The 20,303-nt window shown below is 36.3% G+C and overlaps 2 protein-coding genes across 2 annotated transcripts in view; one reads left to right on the forward strand and one right to left on the reverse strand.

Annotated features, from left to right (window-relative positions):
- The window catches only part of CycD (cyclin D), a 179,982-nt gene that overhangs the window by 119,225 nt on the left and 40,454 nt on the right, over positions 1–20,303 (forward strand). The window lies entirely within an intron of this gene.
- Lrp4 (LDL receptor related protein 4) lies at positions 1,586–20,098 on the reverse strand. Its single transcript, XM_014235979.3, has 19 exons — positions 20,013–20,098; positions 11,900–12,953; positions 11,139–11,583; positions 10,942–11,063; positions 10,690–10,881; positions 10,070–10,620; positions 9,509–10,001; positions 9,020–9,441; positions 8,709–8,924; positions 8,365–8,642; positions 8,010–8,306; positions 7,455–7,952; positions 7,239–7,391; positions 6,304–6,695; positions 6,120–6,245; positions 5,936–6,053; positions 5,403–5,877; positions 5,182–5,339; positions 1,586–4,006 (listed from the first exon to the last, which is right to left on the reverse strand). The coding sequence occupies exons 1-19, from the start codon at positions 20,050–20,052 to the stop codon at positions 3,884–3,886; spliced, it is 6,153 nt and encodes a 2,050-aa protein (XP_014091454.2). The 5' UTR covers positions 20,053–20,098; the 3' UTR covers positions 1,586–3,883.

Consider the following 20,303-nt stretch of genomic DNA (forward strand, 5'->3'; position numbering starts at 1 on the left):
ACGTACTTGCATGTTGCGTGTATGTGTGATTCATATAGTTTTTATTTTTTACAGTTTTATTGACAGTAATTTACATGTATTCAGTCGATGATTTATTTATTCATTATTACTTTCTATAAATACATAAATTGTACAAACAAATATTTATGTATGTATTTTTTAGTGTTGATTCCTGTTGGTTTAGTAACGAAGAAAAGTAAAAAATTGTTTATGAAAAATGCACATTTCGTAAAGTTTGTCGGTATTTACGGCATGTAATTAATTTAAATATTATTATTATGTTTTGTTTTTTGTGTAACACAGTTTAGTTATTTTTTTTTTTATATATACACATTTTTTTTGTTGTTTTAGAGTAAAATTTTTTGGTTTTATTTTTTTGTATAAGTAATTTAGTTTTGTTCATTCATGGATGGAGATATGTTTGTAACCAATATTATCCACCTTAACTTTTTTTTAAAATTATTTTTTAATCATTTTTGTTTACTTTACTTTATTTATACTATAATGTCTTAAAAACTAAAATAAATGTAAAACAGCAGTAATAAACAGTTCCAAAGCAAAAATTAGTATACAACTTTTTTGTATAAACTTTTTGAAAATATTTTAAGATTTTTATTCGAATTGTGTTGTAGTTCTTTTCCATTTGGTTTTAAAAAATTAATTGGATACATAAATGTATACAGAAACACGCGGTTCAGCTTTCATTTAATATAATTTAACTTATTTTAACGGAAATGATTATTGACAACTCCAAATGTATAAATATTGGAAAGAAATTAAAATTAGATAATTAAAATATTAACAATATATTTTCATACAATTTTTTTTACCAAAAAGTAAATATTTAATGTATTTACACAAACATTTACAATTTTTAGGAAATATATATTTAAAATAATAATTTTTTGTTTTTTGAAATTATAATTTTTAGAATTATGTATAATTATTTTTTATATGCATTTTTACATACATACATATATTTAAATTTTTTTATATGGTTTGCTTTACTTTTGTACATTTAGAAAAAAGTTTCCTGACAGGCAATATCTTATATTTATTTTTTATTAAAAAAAATATAATTTTTAAATTATTATTCTTTTTAATTTTTTATATTTAATAAAACAAAATATTTTTAATTATGACCAATTCGGTTTTAATGTTCTCAATTTTTTTTGTTGAAACTTCTTAAAATTCATGGTTTTTACATTGCTGGCAACTCTACATAGCCTGTATGAGCCCGTGGCTATGTGGAGAAGCCGTATTTGCAATGCAAATAACTGTGAATTTTTAGACTTCAATAATATAATAATTAATTAAGTTTAATTTGCTTAATTATAATTTATTTTATCCAAACTTAAAAATGAATTAAAACATTTAAAAATATTAAAATAATAAATAGAGTCAAAAATAATAGTTTTTAATTGTTTTGGTTAATAAAATTAAAATTATATTAGCCAATTAGAAAATTATTACTACGTAGAGAATGTTTAAATGCAGTTCTTATTGGAAATCAATGCATAAAAGAATTTTGGTGTACCTTAAGAGTTTTAATTATTCAGTGAATTTACCTAATAGTTTTGCTTTGATTCCTCTCCTCACGAGCAAGAGCAGTTCGGTGTATCTAATAATTTTGTTTTTGCTTCTAAAGATGTTCAAATTACTACGAAATCCTTTTCTTTGTTATTAAACCATTCAATTTTGTGAAAATAATTTTTTCCTTTCTTCAAAATCTCTTGCACAGAAATAAATTTACGAAGAAAACAATTTTTTTTTAAATATTTGCATTAAATAGTTAATTAGTTTTTTTTTTGAATTTTGAAAACCTATTTATTTTTGAAATAAGGTAAATAAAAATAAAATATTTCGAAACTCAGAATAAAAAAATAAAAATTTAATTTAAAATTTATATTAAATTTTTAAATTTACACAACTTTTGATTTAATAATATAATTTTCTTTTTAAGTTATTCTTAAAATTGTACATAGATTGCGTGCTAAAAATTAAAAAGTGAAGTACTCATAATTTTTTATTGTATGCAACACTATTTTCGCTACCCGCACAGTGTGCCAAAACACAGCAAATTAACGTTGCAAGTTTTGCACGCAAATAATTACTAAATAATTTTAGTATTAATTTTTATTACTTATAATTAATTTTAATTTATTTAACTTATGCGTAAATTTAGTTTTTGTTTGTTTCAATTGTTTTTGGCACAAATTCACAGTTTTACTTGTTGTTGCTGCGGCACAACGAGTAACTTTTCTTCATTTACATGCTTAAAATTTTATTCATAATATGTAATGCTATTTTAGTTTTAGTTTTATTTTTATATTTATATTTTATTATATTTTTTTATTGTGGAATCTTAACTAGTAGTTAGGCGAATTTTTATTTTAGTTTGTTTTACTTCTAAAGAACGTTACACTGCTATTTTGACACCATTTTCTTTTGCATTTATACAGACAAATACAGCTATTTTTGTAATAATTTAAATTTATTTGTCTGTATGCAGTAATTTTTTGAGACGCTACGGAATTATTCACTATTTACAAATTTCATTAGAACCGTCTCTATAAATGCCGTTAGACGTTTTGTCACATTTCGCTTAACTATGCGTTATTACCAAACATTTTTACCTACACACATACAGAATTTTGTTTTGCTCCTTCACATCATTTTGTATCTTTTTTTTTGTTACTCAGTACTTTCGTTTTGTAGTTTGTCGCTGATTTTTAGTTTTGTTCAGTGTTGCAAATAGGAAAATTTTTGTTAGTTAATAAAAAATCGTTTTTTCTTTTTTCTTTTGTGTTTTGGTTTTTCGTTTTGTTGTTCAGCGTGTTGGCGCTCTTCATTTATTGTTGTTTTAAAAATGCTTTGCTAAAGTCAGTTAGATGCTTCAGTTCATGCAAATGCGCATGTGCGTATGCATGGACATCCGTATATATGTATATACATACATGTTTTTACATACACCTGTGCATACAAGGCATTTTATTAATTTTTTTAATAATATTCCTCACAAATTCAGTTCAGTTTTTCATTTGAATATGGTTTTGCGGAAACATGACAAATATATTTTACAAAAATAATAATAAAATTTTTTTGAAAAATAAGCTTAAGTTAAATTTTAATTCTTACTAAATATTTTGTACAGTGTAGTGGAGAGTCGGTGCAGTTGACGGCATAATTTTTCATTTTCTTCTTTAAATAATTTATTTTTACATTAATTCTCTGCTGTCAATTACACATACGAAATAAAACGATTGTTTTCTAATAAACATACAGACATTTACACACACACTCTCATATGTAAATATGTAATAGTATTTCATTTCGTTTAGAAACAACCGTGCATATTAATTAATTTACATAACTTGGCGGTCGCGCTCTTCATAGATATCGCTCTCTCATCTATCTTTTTGTCACGCTCACTACATTTGCTTACCCCTTTCCGCATTCCTTTGACTTTTCTACTTTAATAAATGTTATATTTACACACACATATTTTGTCTAAATATACATACATATGTATATACGTTGTATTTTTTTAGTTTTCGAAAATGTGAAATCAAAAAATTTAGTTGATATATAAACAATTATTAAATTTTTTTTAAGACAGGTCTCTAAATCCGCTACACTAACAACTATGATTTCATTTATCCATACTTTCGTTACATATTACATATGTATATATTTAGAATTGTGTTTCTCCCAGTGTATGTGTTGGGAAAAACTGCTGCCTTTACTTGTAGTTAATTTTTATGCGCAGTTTTTGTGTTTAGCGTTTCGCTTTTATTTGTATTTGTTTTTCTTTCCTTGTGTAGAATTTTTCTGTGTCTGTTGTCACATTACACGAGTTGTGAAGTTCAATGTTCTCCTTGGTTTACGTTATTGTTGAGAGTGTCGTTAGTTTGGTAGAGGGCGATGCCATTGGTGATGGCGTCGGCACAAAGAGACTCGACGAGGCTGTCTCGGTGGTCATGCTGCGCTCTTCGTAGACACGCTCCTGAAAATATTTCAATGAGGATTAACCTTTTGCTAGCAACAACTGGGGGATGTTCATAATTTTAAAGGACTTTATGGCTCTTAAAGACCTCATTGCAAGCGATTGTTCTTAATCCTTCGGTAAATTTATTGTGCTTTCCAAGGGAGTTATACTAAGCTACAGTTAATGACTCGGCCTTGGTAAATACTTCCTTAGTGACTCTGGTATGAGCGGCATACAAATGTTCGCTATATTTCCTGCTGAAAGTTTATTGATAGTCTTTTTGCTTGATCTTATGCTTTTGGATTTGGTGAGAACCTGTAAGATGTTTGCCTTTCTAGGAATCTAGTGGCCATTTTACGTTCTGTAATTTCTATATTCTCCAACTCAAGTTACACACTACAGTTTTATGACTTAGTCTTTAGACTAATATTCTTGGCTTGGTCAGGAAGAGATAAATTGTGCTTTGAAAAAGGCGAATTTACTGGTTAACTGTCACATTTAATCCGAATTTTTGCTGCTACCAGCTAACTTTCCTCTAAGAGCTGCTTATTATACTTTTTGATTGCTAGATATGGAAGGTTTTATGAAAATTGAATGTAACCAATACAAAGCTTGTGAAGCAGTGGTAAAATGTGTGGGTTTCAACTTATAGGGTTCTCTGTGGATAGCGGAGTTAAATAGTAAAAATATAATAGGAATCAATAATTCTAATAGCTTCGACTTATACATATGTGTCCTGAAGTTCGAAAATCCAGGGTGGCCTACAGACCTAAAGTTGTCTTCAAGTAGTTTATTGTTGTAATATGAAACTTGTTCAAAGCTTAAATACCTTTGGAGCTTTACCATTGTCTGCTAAGGAGTGACGGCCAGGTAATACCGAGCGGTGGTGGAATCTCTAGTCATCCCAAAAGCGAATATACGTCCTATAGCGCTTCCTGTTCAAGGCTGGATATATTACTACTTCAATTCAAGTATCTAGCTGGAGCACCCTAAATCGTAATTTCTTTGAAACTTTTTATAAAGTTTTTGAGGAGACTATTTTTTTAGATTCTGTACAAACTTTCCTCTATGAGATTGCCCGAAGCATGGAGAAAATCTCCAAAATGCTTTTACGAACGTATTCAATGTAGATTATGTTGATTTTTTTGGTATGGTCTAAGTGTCAATATATGGAATTTCCCGAGTTTACTTACATGCGATTTATCGTACTTGAAGCGTTTCCAAATGTTTGTCTTTGGTTCCATTGGTGTGCCATCTACATTGTAATTGGGGTTTGAGAAGGTCAATACCGAGCGACTGGAACCTCGCGCGTGCCTTTTCGTTTTATTGCGCTTGGAATTGAACATCAGAACTGCAAATAATTAGTAGAAATTATAAAACAATTCAAACTCATTCTTAACAATTTGCTACTTACATAGTATAGCAGCTATGATTACGATAAGCATAAGGATCACCACACCGCTAGCGATGAGTATCAGCGTTTCACGTTTACTAGTTTTCGAGCTTGCGCCATAATTGTCATCATCATGTTCCGTTGAGCTACCCTCGCCATCAGTGGTTTCCTCCGCATAATCTGGAGAATTATCACCACCATTCGGACGTGGCACTACAAATTTAGGTGTCGTTTTGCATTCATGATCATCGGGTTGATCGGGGCACGCGCATACATAATCCGCCCCACGGTAGAGACAGAGATGCGTGCAACCGCCATTTTCTTGTGCACATTGATTCCACTCCTCGGGTTGACGTTTAATTGAGACAGCTCGTATATCCAACGCTCCATTAAGTGAGTCGCGTATCTCCACTGGATTGCTGTAGCCGCGACCCTTGCGATATGAGCGATAGACGGATTTGTTGTACCAATCGGTCCAGTAAATACTGTTGTCGAACTAGAAAAGGGAAACATTTTAGCTCGTACAAATTTCAGTAAGTCCTTGATTTACGTACCATTGTGAGACCGAAGGGGTGCGGCGCATAGTCGATTATTTTAGTTCTTCGTTTGCCATTGAAGTCCACTGAAGCAATGTTATCTTCAAGTGCATCAGCCCAAAATAGACGTCGGTTGCTAATTTAAAATTTAAAAAAATTTCAAAATGCTTCAGTTTCTTTTACTATTCATATAGAAACTCACTCAAAGTCCAGCGTTAAGCCGGTGGGGAAACCCAGATTCTCGGTCACAATCATAGTGCGATTCGATCCATCCAATAGACTACGTTCTATGCGTGCCGGCGCATCCCAATCGGACCAGAATAGATATCTAAAAAGAGTTTACATTAAAAATTATACCACACCTTAAATTAATTATTTTGACAAACCCTTTGCGGGGATGCACGATTAGCGAACGTGGATCACCCAAATCGTCGGAAACGAGCTCTTTACGACAGCTGCCATCCAAACGCGCTACCTCTATGATCTTTCGATCAGTATCGGACCAATACAGGTTATCCGCAATCCAATCGATTGCTATACCATTCGGTGTCAATAGTTCTTTATTTACAATCGTCTTGCTGTCGGACAAATTGGTGAGATCTATACGTCGTATAACATCTGAGTTAACATCGGCGAAAAAAAGCCATTTCTTGCGATAATGAAAGTCGAGCACCACAGCGCCATGCACGGCACTGATGGGCAGTACGACGTCCATATAATCGGGCATATTGAGTGAGATCATACCGATGCCAGAGCGTTGTGCGATGAGCAGATATTCCTATGTAGTCAGAAATTTGTAAATATTGAAAAGCCCCTTTATTTCAACATCTTTAATTTGCCGTTAAATTAAATTCAATTTGAATAGTGATGGAATCTACCCGAAATTACTCGGCTTATACTTCAGTTTTTTTATGGGGTTTTCATAATTCAATTATGATTGATTGAATGTTTATAAGTTTTTATATTAATAGAAAATTATCGATAATTATCTCAGTACAAGAACTTAAAAACAAAATCTTTTATAATCTAAAACTGAAAAATAATATGCAGTACTTGTCTTAAAGTATCTATAGAATTATCGATACTACACAAAACTCAAGAAAAGAGTCGGTATGCTACGCTCAGTACTTCTGAAATGAACACACTATCTCGAAAACAATCTGAAACAATCGCCTCGTAGAATTCTATATTAAAAAATGTTCAGTCAAAATAAAAAAAGGTTTGGATATACAAATTCCCAAATCCGCTGCAGTTTTAAAATGTGATGACTCAACCGAAGTGAAAACTCTTATTAAAAAATCGTAAACACTTTGAAACTCACATCTGGCAAAGTTTGGCATTGACTAGTACTACCCTCCTTCAATTTAAGCCCAATCGGGCATCTGCACGAGAAACCGGTTGGATTGCGTAGACAGAGATGCGAACAGCCACCATTGCTTGGGCCACAGACATTTTCGGGTTGTGTTTTGTTAACCTGTTTATAAAATTTTAAATAAATTATAAATGTAAATTCTCATGGATTCATAATTTTGTTTACCATTATCACTTTAATATCCATCAATCCATCAATATTTGTCATTATCTCCTTTTTCGCTGTGATATTTCTACGATCTGTCATGTGCAGAGCTTTTGATTTCCAATCGGTCCAATAGATATGCTCATCAGTCATGGCTAACGCATACGGATGATGCAGTGATGACATTATCAATTTACGCTGATTACCGGTATAATCACATGAATCGATAGTTTTCAATTGCGCATCTACCCAATAAATACGTTTCGTTTTCAAATCCAACGATAAACCATTTGGCCAACCAAGATTTGATGTGACAATACGCTGACGACTCTCACCGTCCATATGAGAACGTTCGATCTTACGATAATGACCCCAATCGGTCCAAAACAGTAGACCGGCTTCATAGTCCAGGGCCAAACCACGTGGTGATTCCAGATCTTTGTAGGCGATCAAGTGACGATTTTTGCCATCCAGGCTGGCTACCTCAATGGTGTGACGCCCAGCATCAGCCCAATAGATCTACAATAAGTTAATGAATTTGAAAATGTCTGCTTGAAAGAAGTTTTCAATGCATACCGTTTTGCCAACAGAGTCCACAATTAAACCATCAGGATTATCCAAGCTTTCACCAATAATTTTGTGCACATTTAAGCCATCAGGTGTGGAGCTCATAATCACATGTTGCTTAGAGTCGGACCAATAAATTACGCCTGTTGTCGAGTCTACATCCAAAGCGACTGCATTTCCAATCGGTGGCATCGGCAGCACAACGTCGATGAAATGCGCAAAGTCCAGTGAGATCTGTCGTATGTCGATGCGGTGTGCGAAGATGATGAAGCGGCTGGGACCCTCGGCACATGTTCGCAGATCGCTCTGTTTTATATCAAATATTATTAGAATATTTATGTAAAGAAAAGTGATTAACACTTACCCTCAATTGCACCCCCACAGGGCAGGCGCAAGTGAAACTCGTTGGATTTAGTAGACAGAGATGTGAACAGCCGCCATTATTAGAACCACAAGCATTCTGTATACTCCTACGTGAGCGATGGAACACGCGTATATCCATCAAATCGCTGGTATTCGCTATAATTGTGGTAATATTCTGACCCGTGAGCTTGTCGGCGCTAAATGCGGACTTGTTATCCCAATCTGTCCAAAAGACGCGGTTTTCGCTGATATCCAAGCCGAAAGGATGACCAAGGTTTGCTGTTGAGTAAAAAAAAATGGTACATGTAATTTCACAAAACTCTTGTTGTCTTCCCTGCTACTTACTTAATATAGTCTTACGTTTGCCGCCATCAAAGTCCATACTTTCAAGCGTTTTCGTACCGCCATCCACAAAGTATAACCTTTGCTGACCGTAATCTATCGCCAAGCCATTCGGCCACTTAAGGTTCGTTTCAGCGACTATTACTCGTTCGTTGCCATCCATATTAGCGCGCTCTATCATAGCACGTTCGCCCCAATCCGACCAGAACATTATGCCCTCTGCAAACAAAAAATTAATAGTTTGATATTATGACATGATACTATTAAATATATATTTTTTATTACGGCTATTCTGTTCTGTAGGCTCCACTTACCTATCGGATTCACGACAATGTCTCGGGGCTTATCGAGCTTTTCCCAAATTAGTAGCGTACGCTTCTTACCATTTGTAGTTGCCACCTCGATACGATTAGTAGCAGGATCGGTCCAGTAAAGTTTATCTGTAATCCAGTCTAAAGCCAAACCAGCTGGCGAGACGAGATTCGAATGCACTACACGCTGTTGGTAGCTACCGTTGAGATGTGCCTTATTAATCGTACTCCGCTCTACATCGGTCCAATAGATATAGTCCGTTTCACTGCACCAGTCTAGCGCGACAGCATGCTTCATATAATCCAGTGGCAAAATCATATCCACTTCATTTGAAGCAGCTGACTTTGTATTTAGTTGCCTCAGTCGGATGTCCTTTCTGCGTGCGACGAGCACAAGCTTGTCGGGTATGCTTTTACAGGTTTTACTAATGAAAGGAAAACACATTGCTAGATTGATTTACAACTGCTTAAGTGAGTTTTAGATTTACTTACCCATCTTCCTTTAGTGATAAGCCAATGGGACAACCACAGCGGCGCGAAAGCTTATTTGGCAAGCACAAATGAGAACAGCCACCTCTTAGACCGCGTCTATCCTTTTGACAACGATCCGGATATTCTGGTTGTCTCGCTGGATGATAAGCGTGTATATCCATGGGGAAGTGGAAGTTCTCATGCACCGAACGGAAACCCTTACCGGTAATCTTATTAGCTGCAGAGACGGTTTTCGTATTCCAATCGGTCCAGTACATGGTATCTTCAAAGATGGTCAGCGCAAATGGATGCGGCAAATGTGTGCTGAGTATTTTCACGCGTTCAGTGCCATCAAAGTTTGAGGACTCAATCGCGTGCTGTTTCGCATCGGCCCAATAAATCTTTCGGCTGGGGTAGTCTATTGTGAGGCCATTGGGCCATGTGACACCATTTGCGATGATGACTTGTCGCTGTGAGCCATCCATATAAGCGCGTTCGATTTTCGGATTAGGACCTGTATTAAAAAAATTATAATTAAATTTTTCGTGTCATCTCCAGTTAATAGATGTTCTCGCTACGCACCCCAATCGCTCCAAAATACTAACGCTTCACCAGGATGTATAACAATGGCCCGCGGTTTATCCAGATCATTTGATGCAATAACGGCCCGCAGCGTACCCATAAAATTGGAGACCTCTACACGTCGTGTACCCGAGTCGGTCCAGAAGAGTAGATCATGCACCCAGTCGATAGCTAGGCCACCAGGCGATTCCAAGCCCCATTTGATAACATCTCGCAGCCGTGTACCATTCATGTGCACCATTTTAATTACGTCCGTAGAAACATCCGACCAGAAGAGTAAGCCTTTACGATAGTGGAAATCAAGCGCGATTGCGTTGTGCAAACCCTTGACTACAGCCGAGTAACGGTTATTGCTCAGTTGTACACGCCTGATGTCCCAACGATTAGCCACGACCAATGTCATCGCGCCGCCGAGTGCCTTACAAGTGCGTAGATCCGGCCGTAAGACGTAGCCGGTTTCGCAGGAGCATTTAAATGAGCCGTGTGTATTCTCGCACTTTTGTGAGCAAACTGGACTCGTAATATATTGGCATTCATCGATGTCGGTGCAACTGGTAAATGAAATGATTACATACGTAAATATGTACGTGCAAATTCTTTAACAGTAATATCTCTCTTACTTCCGATGGTTTTCGTGCATGAGAAATCCGAGATTACAAGCGCACTCCTCCCGTCCTTTCGCTGTGGTAATACATAATTGCTCGCAACGTGAGTTTTCGCCGCAGGTACGTGGGTGTGGACAGTTCACTTCATCCTCACCTAACGGGCAGTCATTCTGGCCATCGCAGACATGCTTTTGGTGCACACAAATCCTGCAAAAGTAAAAGAAGTTTGAGCAAAGAAACAAAAAAAGTAGATGAGGTCACTTGTACTTTAAATTTGTGATGTTCTTCTTGGCTGGGCACAGAAATTGTCCGGGATCACACTGTAGGTGACATTCTACCTCATCCTCGGCAGACGAACAATCCGGGTAGCCATCACAAAGCCAAGTATTCTAGTAGTTAGAGGTAAAATTATAATTTTGAAGATCTGCCATAGCTAACTGCCACTGAGGGCACTTTCAACCTACCAGTATGCAACGTCCGTTGTGACATGTGAATTCGTCTGGTCCACACTTAATCGGCGTACTTCCTATCATATTGCCACAATCGTGCTCGTCCTCACCACCCTCGCAATCCTGTTCCTTATCGCATTTCCAGCGTCGCGGTATACAACTGCCATCGGTACATTTGAATTCGCTTGTCGTACAATCGGATGGTTTTTGTGGACAATCTTCTTCGTCACTCCAATCGCCACAATCATTATCGCCATCACAATGGAAACGATTCAATATGCACTGTCCGCTCGGACCACCATGACTGCCACGGCACTTAAATTCACCTTCCGGACAGCGATTGAAGACCGCGGGGCATTTGAGTTCGTCGGAGTTGTCATTACAATCGCGTTCGCCGTCACAACGAAAGGCGATCGAAATGCAGTAGCCGTCATTGCAGGTAAAGTGCTCTGCTGAGCAACTAATTGTGCATGAAAGAGAGAGATATAGAGTGTTAAAAAGTTGAATTTGAGAAAACAATAGAGCGAGAAAATGAAATCATACAATATGAATTGAAAACTTCCGAACCTGGAATATTATTGCTAACATATAGAAAAAGTTAATCGCTTTGCGGCACATGTGTTCTCATCGGCCAAGACTTGGAAGAAATCTCATTGCATAGCTTATACATATGTTATGTACATATTTTTTTGGAAGGTTTCTCACCTTATTTACGATAGGTGACAGCTCGTCGCACCCAATTAATTAAGGCCGATTGATAAAAAGTCTTTACTTACCTCGTGCGATTACAATGCGCTTCGTCGGAGAAATCCTTACAATCATTTTCTCCATCACAAACCCACTGCTTCGGTATGCAAAAACCATTTTGACATTCGAACTGATCATCGTCTGAGCAATTCATACGCGCCATATTTGCACCGCAATGCGTCTCATCCGAATAATCACCACAGTCGTCATCGCCATCGCATAGCCATTCCTTGTTGATGCAACGATATGTGCGCGGACACATGACATGCATGCCCGTCTGTTCGCAATCCTTCTGCAATTTATGCAACATATCGCCAATCACTTCGCAATCGAACTCATCAGCGCCATCCTCACAATCGTTCTTCTTATCGCAACGCGCGCTCTGATCAATACAGGTACATGTACTGAGGCATAACCATTGTGTGTCACCGCACACATTCTGACAGGTATGCCCATAGCCGTCATTGGGACTCATCAGGTTACCCTCATCGCGGACGATATTAACATGCGGCCGAAAGACTTTCTCCTTTTGATGTCGGATGTAACCTTCACGACTACGCGTCATTTCACCCAGGCGATCATCGGATTCGCGTACACCATACAGATCCGTACGACTAATACCGCTGCGCGCACCAATATCACGGTGTCTGGTGCCACCGCCGCCCGCATTGTTTTGTGCTGCAGCGGCATTTGTTTTGTATGACGGCTGTTGCTGCGACTCGGTGGTGTAGAGTTCCGGTGCATATTGTGCGAAATAATCGGCGTCGGGATGCTCATGTGGCGGGAAGTCTGATGGATGAAAGTCTTCTTCATCATGATCGCCTAGATGATACTGCGCGTGTGTATCCTGTGGCGTTTGCTTCTGATGAAGTGCAATAGCGTCACCGGCACCACCGATTGCTTTACTGCTAGCTCCCGATCGAAAGAGACGCTGTTGTTGTTCCTGGTGCTGACGCTGTAGCGCAATGCTGTCGCGAACAAAACTGGAGCCCAGCAGCTGGCGGGCCGAACCATGCTTGACCTCGCTGTGTACGCCCGATAAGCTCGGCCATGTCGATGTTGTATCGTCATTACCGCCTAGCGCTGTGGGCGGCAAATCAAATGACAAAAAAATAGATACAAATTAGTTTGACTGAGTCAAAAAGGGTGTAAGGTATTTTTTAATGTATAAGCTAACAATGGCAGCTAAATTGTATTATTTAACGAACTTAAAGTGAACGTAAGCAACAGTCACCGCAGCCATCGAAGTCAGCGAATTGCCCTTCCCACCGCAGCTTGCGGTTATTTAATGAATGAAATCGAGACTTTTTCTTCATCAGGCGTTCGCGCTCGACAGCGCTTAGCTGGCATTTTATCTCTTGAGCATCTAATGCCAACGAAGTGTGTCGCATGGAGTCATCTACCATTGCCCTTGCCAAGCTCATCAGTTGCCGATGCTGATTTTCCTGTCTGAATCTATGAATATTGGTATTAGTTGTTCTAGGCGCATGCGCCACATTTTCATATGCGACTTTCACTTTTCTATGTGGTTTATGTTGTTTTTGTCGCTGTTATATTTTCATGCTTCGGCCCGCGTTGTTGCCGCTGCTGAATGGAAAGTTAGGCGACGGGCAGCTGAACTTTGCCGAACCACTCATTCATGATACGATGGACACGAGCGCTCTTCGTGTCAATTTAACATGAAGCATATAAGAGCATGCGGAGAGAACAGCATATTTGATGAGAGTATGCTTAGAAGAAGAGCGATGGCATTCAATATGGTTGAGCAGGCGGAGAAAGAGAGCGTGAAAAGTGACTTTATCAATGAGCAACAGCCAAATGACTTCGGGAAGAGTGGCCAAAAAGCTTTCAACATAGGTATTTGCATGCCACTCGGTGTGCTTCGTGCGCTGTGGAGCAAATAGTTACAGCGAGGAAGCCACTCAAATAGCGTGGGCATGTGAAAATTTCCACAAGCTTAGACGCATAGGCGTAAATGTGTATGTGTAACTAATACGAACACATTAAAATAAATCCCGTTAAGCGCAGACGTACATGAGTACAGGGTGTAGCGAAACGAGGCGAATGTCAGAAAAGCTAACGCGTATACAGTTACATCTGTATGTGCAAGCTCTTCGTTTATATACATGCGCATAGGTACATACATCCATGTATTAGTTTGTGTATTTAGGTGGAACATTGTAGGCAACAAAATGAAAGAATTTCTCAATTACACGCATCGACGCGACGATGCCAAGGACAAGGCAGCCGAAACGAGCTATTTGATGTCGCTTCGTGCACAACCGACACACATCGAATTGATTCACAAAACGGACAAGGACGGACAATCGGTTTGATGAATCGCTGTTGGAACTCGCGAAGCGGTGAGAAGCAGCAGCCAATGTAATACATATATATACATTTACATGTATAGATATGTATATATGTATGTATGTATACATATGTATGTATGTATGTATACATATGTATGTATGTATGTATGTATGTATGCATGTATGTACCCACATAAGTATATGTACCTCGAATGGACTGAACTGACCTGCTTTCCCTGTGCGCTGTACGTCGCTACGTCTTAGCCGTTGACATTAAAGTCTATGGCAGCTGTAATGGTGTGTTGCTGCCGTGTCGCTTTATTTGCTTCTTTTACATTTTTACAATCGCAAATGTGGAAATAGTTTTCAGGGCTTATGACATTACTTTGCACAAGCGAATATAGGCATACCGTTATAAGTATATAAGTGGAAGTTGTTGCATTGCCGCAGCCTGCAGCATGCATCACACTCATCTTGTTTGAATTATCTAAAGGGAGTGGCTGCGTAACAGCAAAGTCCTTTTTGTCGCCCTTAGTTTGGTTGGGAAAGTTTTGTTTTATTCATTTTTATTTGTATAGGAACATAAGGTTTTAAAATGGGGATCCTCGTCTATTTTCGTAAAATTTTAAAGTTGCCAAGTTTACAGCTTTCTCTCTCAGTTTTTGAGATATCGATCTGAAATTTTGCGTTCGTCCTTTTCTCTTCATGAAGCTGCTCATTTGTTGGAACTGTCTAACTATACGTAGCATATAGCTGCCATAAAAACTGACCGATCAACATCCAGATAAAGATCCTCGAGGAAGCCGTGCAGTGCACATCGAAGGCGCTATTGCTGCTGTGGAGCAGACTATCCAGGAATACTAGAATGAGTCCATTCAATTTTAGAGTTTGCGGAACGATTTTGCTTTGCGGGCTTACAAAATCCAATTCGTGTAGGAAGAGGAAGAATAATTGAAGCCAAACGACCATCAAACGCGTCGCACGTTCGGTGAATGTACTAAAAAGAGATGGCTGCCTATTCCGATTTTCACAATAAAATTTTTTTTGCCACGAAGGACGCCGTTATATTCTCAAAAAGCCACAGTTTGGTGTGATCTGTAGGCAGAGGAAATCATTGGTCCATATTTCCGGCCATAACGTTACAGTTAATGGGAACGCTTTAGAGCTATGATTAATGACTTTTTCGTTCTTGAATTGGAGTATGTTGATGTGGACGACCTTTAGTTCCAACAATACGGTGCTATATGCTACACAGCCAACAAAAAAATCAATTTATTGAAGGAAAGTTTTAGCGAGCGCATTATCCCGCGTCGTGGGCCTGTGGCGTCGCCTTCAAGATCGTGTGATTTAACACAGCTGAACTATTTTTGTGGCATTATGTGAAAACACTTGTCTATCTAGATAAGCCCGAGATGATTGAAGCCTTGGTAGAGAGAGAATATTCTGAGCGTTATTGCTGACATATGGCCCCAATTGCTACAAAAATTGGTCGAAAGTTGAGCGTCTCGGCTGAAATTTATTCGAGCCAGTTGTGGCGGTCACTTGCTTTTTTAAACATATTGGCAATCCCTTGTTTTTATAATAAAGCTAAGTGCTTGGCCATAACATTAAACTCTATGCGTTTTCCGTTTGTTAGAAAAGCACAATTCTAAAAAAAACATCTTTATTAAGGAACATTTGAGAATTAAAGCCCAAGTCTTGCTTATGATAACTAATAAATTTAAAAATTAATTTTTAAGTTTTAATAAAATTGAGTTTGTATAAAAGTTTGGAGAACTAAGTGTGCACTTCAGATCACTTGTGTGTATTACAAAATTAGTTTCTCATAGTTTATATGTTTTAAAATTTATTTGACTCTTATATGTTACTTCTACATTTTAAAAGACGTTATCCAAATATTGCCATATGGTCTTTTATGGTATTGTTCCTGGAGAGCTCTTTGTAAATTCATAGCATTCTGATTAGCGTTTTCTAGGAGCGATTAATTTTCTGATTTTTTCTCACACATTAATGTACAGAAATCTAGGTAGTTCATATAAATAGAGGTGACAAGGTCACACTTGAGATTTCTGATTAAGATAAAAATAAAAATGTGAAGAAAACTCCTCGTGCTTTTTTGAATGTTTTTCATCTCGACTATTTTCGGCAGTTAAGTAAAAATGCGAAAAGTTTCTATATAATTTAATTAACGATTTAAAAATAATGTCATTTTTATACTACTCTATTTCTTCCAAGCAGCTTAATGAGTAATATTAATTGAGAGCTGAATGGATTGCCTTAACTTTTTAATAGATTCTAATATCAAATGAGCTACATCAAGTTTTCCGAACTATTCAATAAAACTGCACTCAATTATGTTCAACAGCTTTTATTTGTATGAAGTTTAGTTGAAACATGTCAGTTCGTCTTTACCACTGTAACTGTTGGAAATATTTTGGAGTGCCTACACTGTCTACAAGGCATTCAGCAAAAGTCAAAACGTCGTAAAATATTATTTCATGTGCTACGTTCATCCACCTCTTTAGTTGACGATATCATCGCAGAAGTGAAAAAAATTGCGCTTAAACAGCCTCGCGTTAACACAGAAATAAGTTTAGACGCTTTTTAAGCTTCTTATGCATCAACTAAACACATTTTGCTTGGTATTTTATGCGGGGTTGCTTAATTTGTGCCAATAGACGTTATATGTTTGAACAAAGAACCGGACAAAAAATTGCTGGCAAAGGCAACCCAGAAAAAGTTATCACTAAGCTGAAATAATCACTACACTTAGCGCTTTGTGACCTTCTCTTTGATTCTTCAAAAAAGACTGTACTTGATATTGATATTTAATATAAAGCCCGAGTATGACATTACAGTAGTTTTGATATAAGCAACAAGAGCAATATTCCTGAATTGAGTCGGCAGTTCATCCATGATTTTGGTATATATTGGAAAATTTTTAAAATCTTTGTTTCAAAAGCACTTGTTTATTCATGATTATACAGAAATTATAATAAATTAAATACTTAAAATAATCAACAAGAAAAAAATAAACGAAACAGAAGTTTTACATTAATCATAATTTAATAATTATGTAAATAATACAATTATTATGTAAATAATACAATTATTATGTAACTTAGTATATAAATTTGTATTTTGTTTTTATACCAATGCCAATGCCACGCCCACAAAACGCCATTAATCAAAAACAAATAAATTGTAATAACTAAGCTTCACAATAAGATACAAGACTGTTGTTTGGTATAGAGGATAAAAGTAGAGAGATGCATGTGCAGTTTAAAATTTTTTTTAAAAATTAAATGTGAATGTCTCCTAAACCGCCAAAGCTATAATAACAAAATTCACTGAGCACAAATGCTTTTAGCACCTCTATCGACGAAATTCGGTACATTACATTCTTCTCATATTTCTACATCATGGGAGAAATGTGATTCTAACTTCACCTATTTCCCATATAACACCATTTTAAGTTCCATCTGAGTCTTTCCCTTTCTACTATGCAAATCCAGCAACAATGATTGTATCGGGGTAAACTTTTGTATGAATAATTTAGGTATGCCATCTTGTGGCCAAACATTGTCTTAATATATCCAAAACTGTTCAAGCTCCTAGGTTCTGAATATGTGGACCCCAGTGCCTTAAGTTGACTACTTACTGAAAATATCGGCCAATGTGTGAGATATATAATTGAAATTATTAGTAACTATTTGTGCATGTTTTAACTAGAAAAACTCAGCTCAGGATAAAAAATTCACTATTTTATATTATATTATTTTGAAATAGTGGGTCTTACACATTTGCTAAATTTTGAAAATTAATTGTTTTTACTTTACTAGAAGAGATATATAATATATCATCAATTTCATCCGGGAAATCTCAACATTTCTCTAAATAAATATCCTTATGTTCATCTACTTGTTGCCTGCCTATGTGCCTAACTTTTTCAACTTAAATCAGCTATTTATATTGAATGTAATTATTTCAACAAGACTTTCGTAGTCTATTAATCATTCTTCAGAACTTTATCTATCCACACATGTTTACGCTTGCTCCTAATTCAAGCAGTGTTGATCCTGTAAAATATCTTTTCATTTCATTCTCTGGTATTTATCACATGGCCTTAAGGTTATTTTTAAGTTACGAAATTTATTAAAACCTTTTCATAGTCGATTTTATGCCGCAAGAATACAAAAAGATAATACATTAGTAAAATATAAATTTCACTCTACGTAAGAATGAATTTTTTGAAATAGTGAATTTTAAGCAGTATTTGACCATATTTAAAAAAAAAATAATAAAATTGAAAATCTATTCTTGTGTAAAACTATTTATGTTATAGCAATGCATGACAACACATTACATACCAAAATATAAAACATGTACCAAAACATATCAGCTGTTATTATAACATAAATTAGCATAATATAGCTAACCAAAACATAACAAAGTATAACGTAGTATAACCATTATTACATATTTTGTTTGGGTTATTACATTCTAAAAAAGTTATTTAGTATAACAGCTTAGAGAAAATAAAGCTATATCTTCAGAAACATTATTTCCTAATACAGTTTTTTGTATGATAAAGTCCCCTTTAAATATCCAAACTAGAACTTCATGGCTACACTTTAATAGGTATTGTTAGGAAAGAAAATTCGTTTGCACCGAATATATACCTATAATACCGTTCACAAATAAAAAAAAATTGAGTTAGATCGGTTAGTTTGAATGGCAGCTATATGCTATAGTCGTCCTTTATTAGCGATTTCGTCAAAGCAGCTTTTTGTGAAGCAAAGGATGTGTTCAAAATTTCACATCGATATCTCAAACACTGAGAGACTAGCACATGGCTAAATTGACTTAGCCTATTTAATAGGGTTTCCGACATTTCTTTCTGAGTATTACAAACTTCGTGGCAAACTTAATGTACCTTGTTCAGGGTATAATAATGCTGCTAATATTTATTTAGATTCGAACAGCCATCTCGAAATATAGACCAAGGCAAGAAAGCAGGTTATTTCCATTATACGTTAAAGAAACAATGGGAATTTTCGTTTTTTGAAACAAATTCATATTTATTCATTTGTATACATAAACGATGTCGCCTTTTAAATAGAATCCATTCAAAAGTATGAACTTATGCCAGCGCATCTTTCAATCGTCGAAACACTTCTCAAATTTGATTTTTGGGATAGCCTTTAGCTCTTTCGGCGACTTTCATCTAAATTGTAAAACGATGGGTCTTAAGTTTATTTTTTTTTTTGGAAATAGGAAAAAGTCACACGAAGGCATGTCTGGCGAATATGAAGGCTGACCGAAGAGTTTTAAGAAACGAAAATCGCCAAGGTCATAAAAACACGTATAACATTAGCGGCTGCTACAAGTAAACAATTTTTAACAATGGAACTTTAAAAAAATCTCAAAATTTTAATTAAAAAATTCCCGTTTTTTTTTTAAATACACCTCGTATAAACAATAGGTAATCTTGTAACCCATAGAGCTTTACTTGGCATTGGTACATAATATAGAAATAACCTCTTAAACCCTGTGAATTTGGGTACACAATACGGTTTCAAAAACAAATATTTTAAAGGAACCTTTCTGAACTCGTCTATAATCGTTCAGCGAAGACAGGTAAAACTGCACAAATAATTAGCAATGCATATCTTTTAGATTACGATAAGTTGGGTTAGGTAAATAGGCCTTTTCGCTTAGAGTCTGCCACAAATTTATTCAGACGGCTAATTTAAACTCTTTTTATGTAACCGGGTTGTTGCTGAAGGACCTATACAATAATCTTTTATATCTTTTAGTAAGCGCTTACCCAAATGCACATGAAGCAGCAATACGAGCGTTTTATACATGATCCAAGTAATAGTTCCTCGGTGCGGCGTGAGTATGTGCGAATCGCCAGCGGTGTGATGGGGTGCGTGTGAGCCCACGCCTGTGCTGCCACCACACGACTCGAACTTCCGGCGATGCTTTTACGGCGGCTACTTTCACTAGCCGACACTTCGATTCGTTTGTTGCCTTTCACTTTATGTTTTTGTTGTTACAATTGTTGTTAATAACAGCAATCTCCTTTGATTTTGTTGATATTTTACTTTTATTGTTA

Source organism: Bactrocera oleae, chromosome 5 (assembly GCF_042242935.1).
Source record: "Bactrocera oleae isolate idBacOlea1 chromosome 5, idBacOlea1, whole genome shotgun sequence".
In the NCBI taxonomy this organism is placed as follows: Eukaryota; Metazoa; Arthropoda; class Insecta; order Diptera; family Tephritidae; genus Bactrocera; species Bactrocera oleae.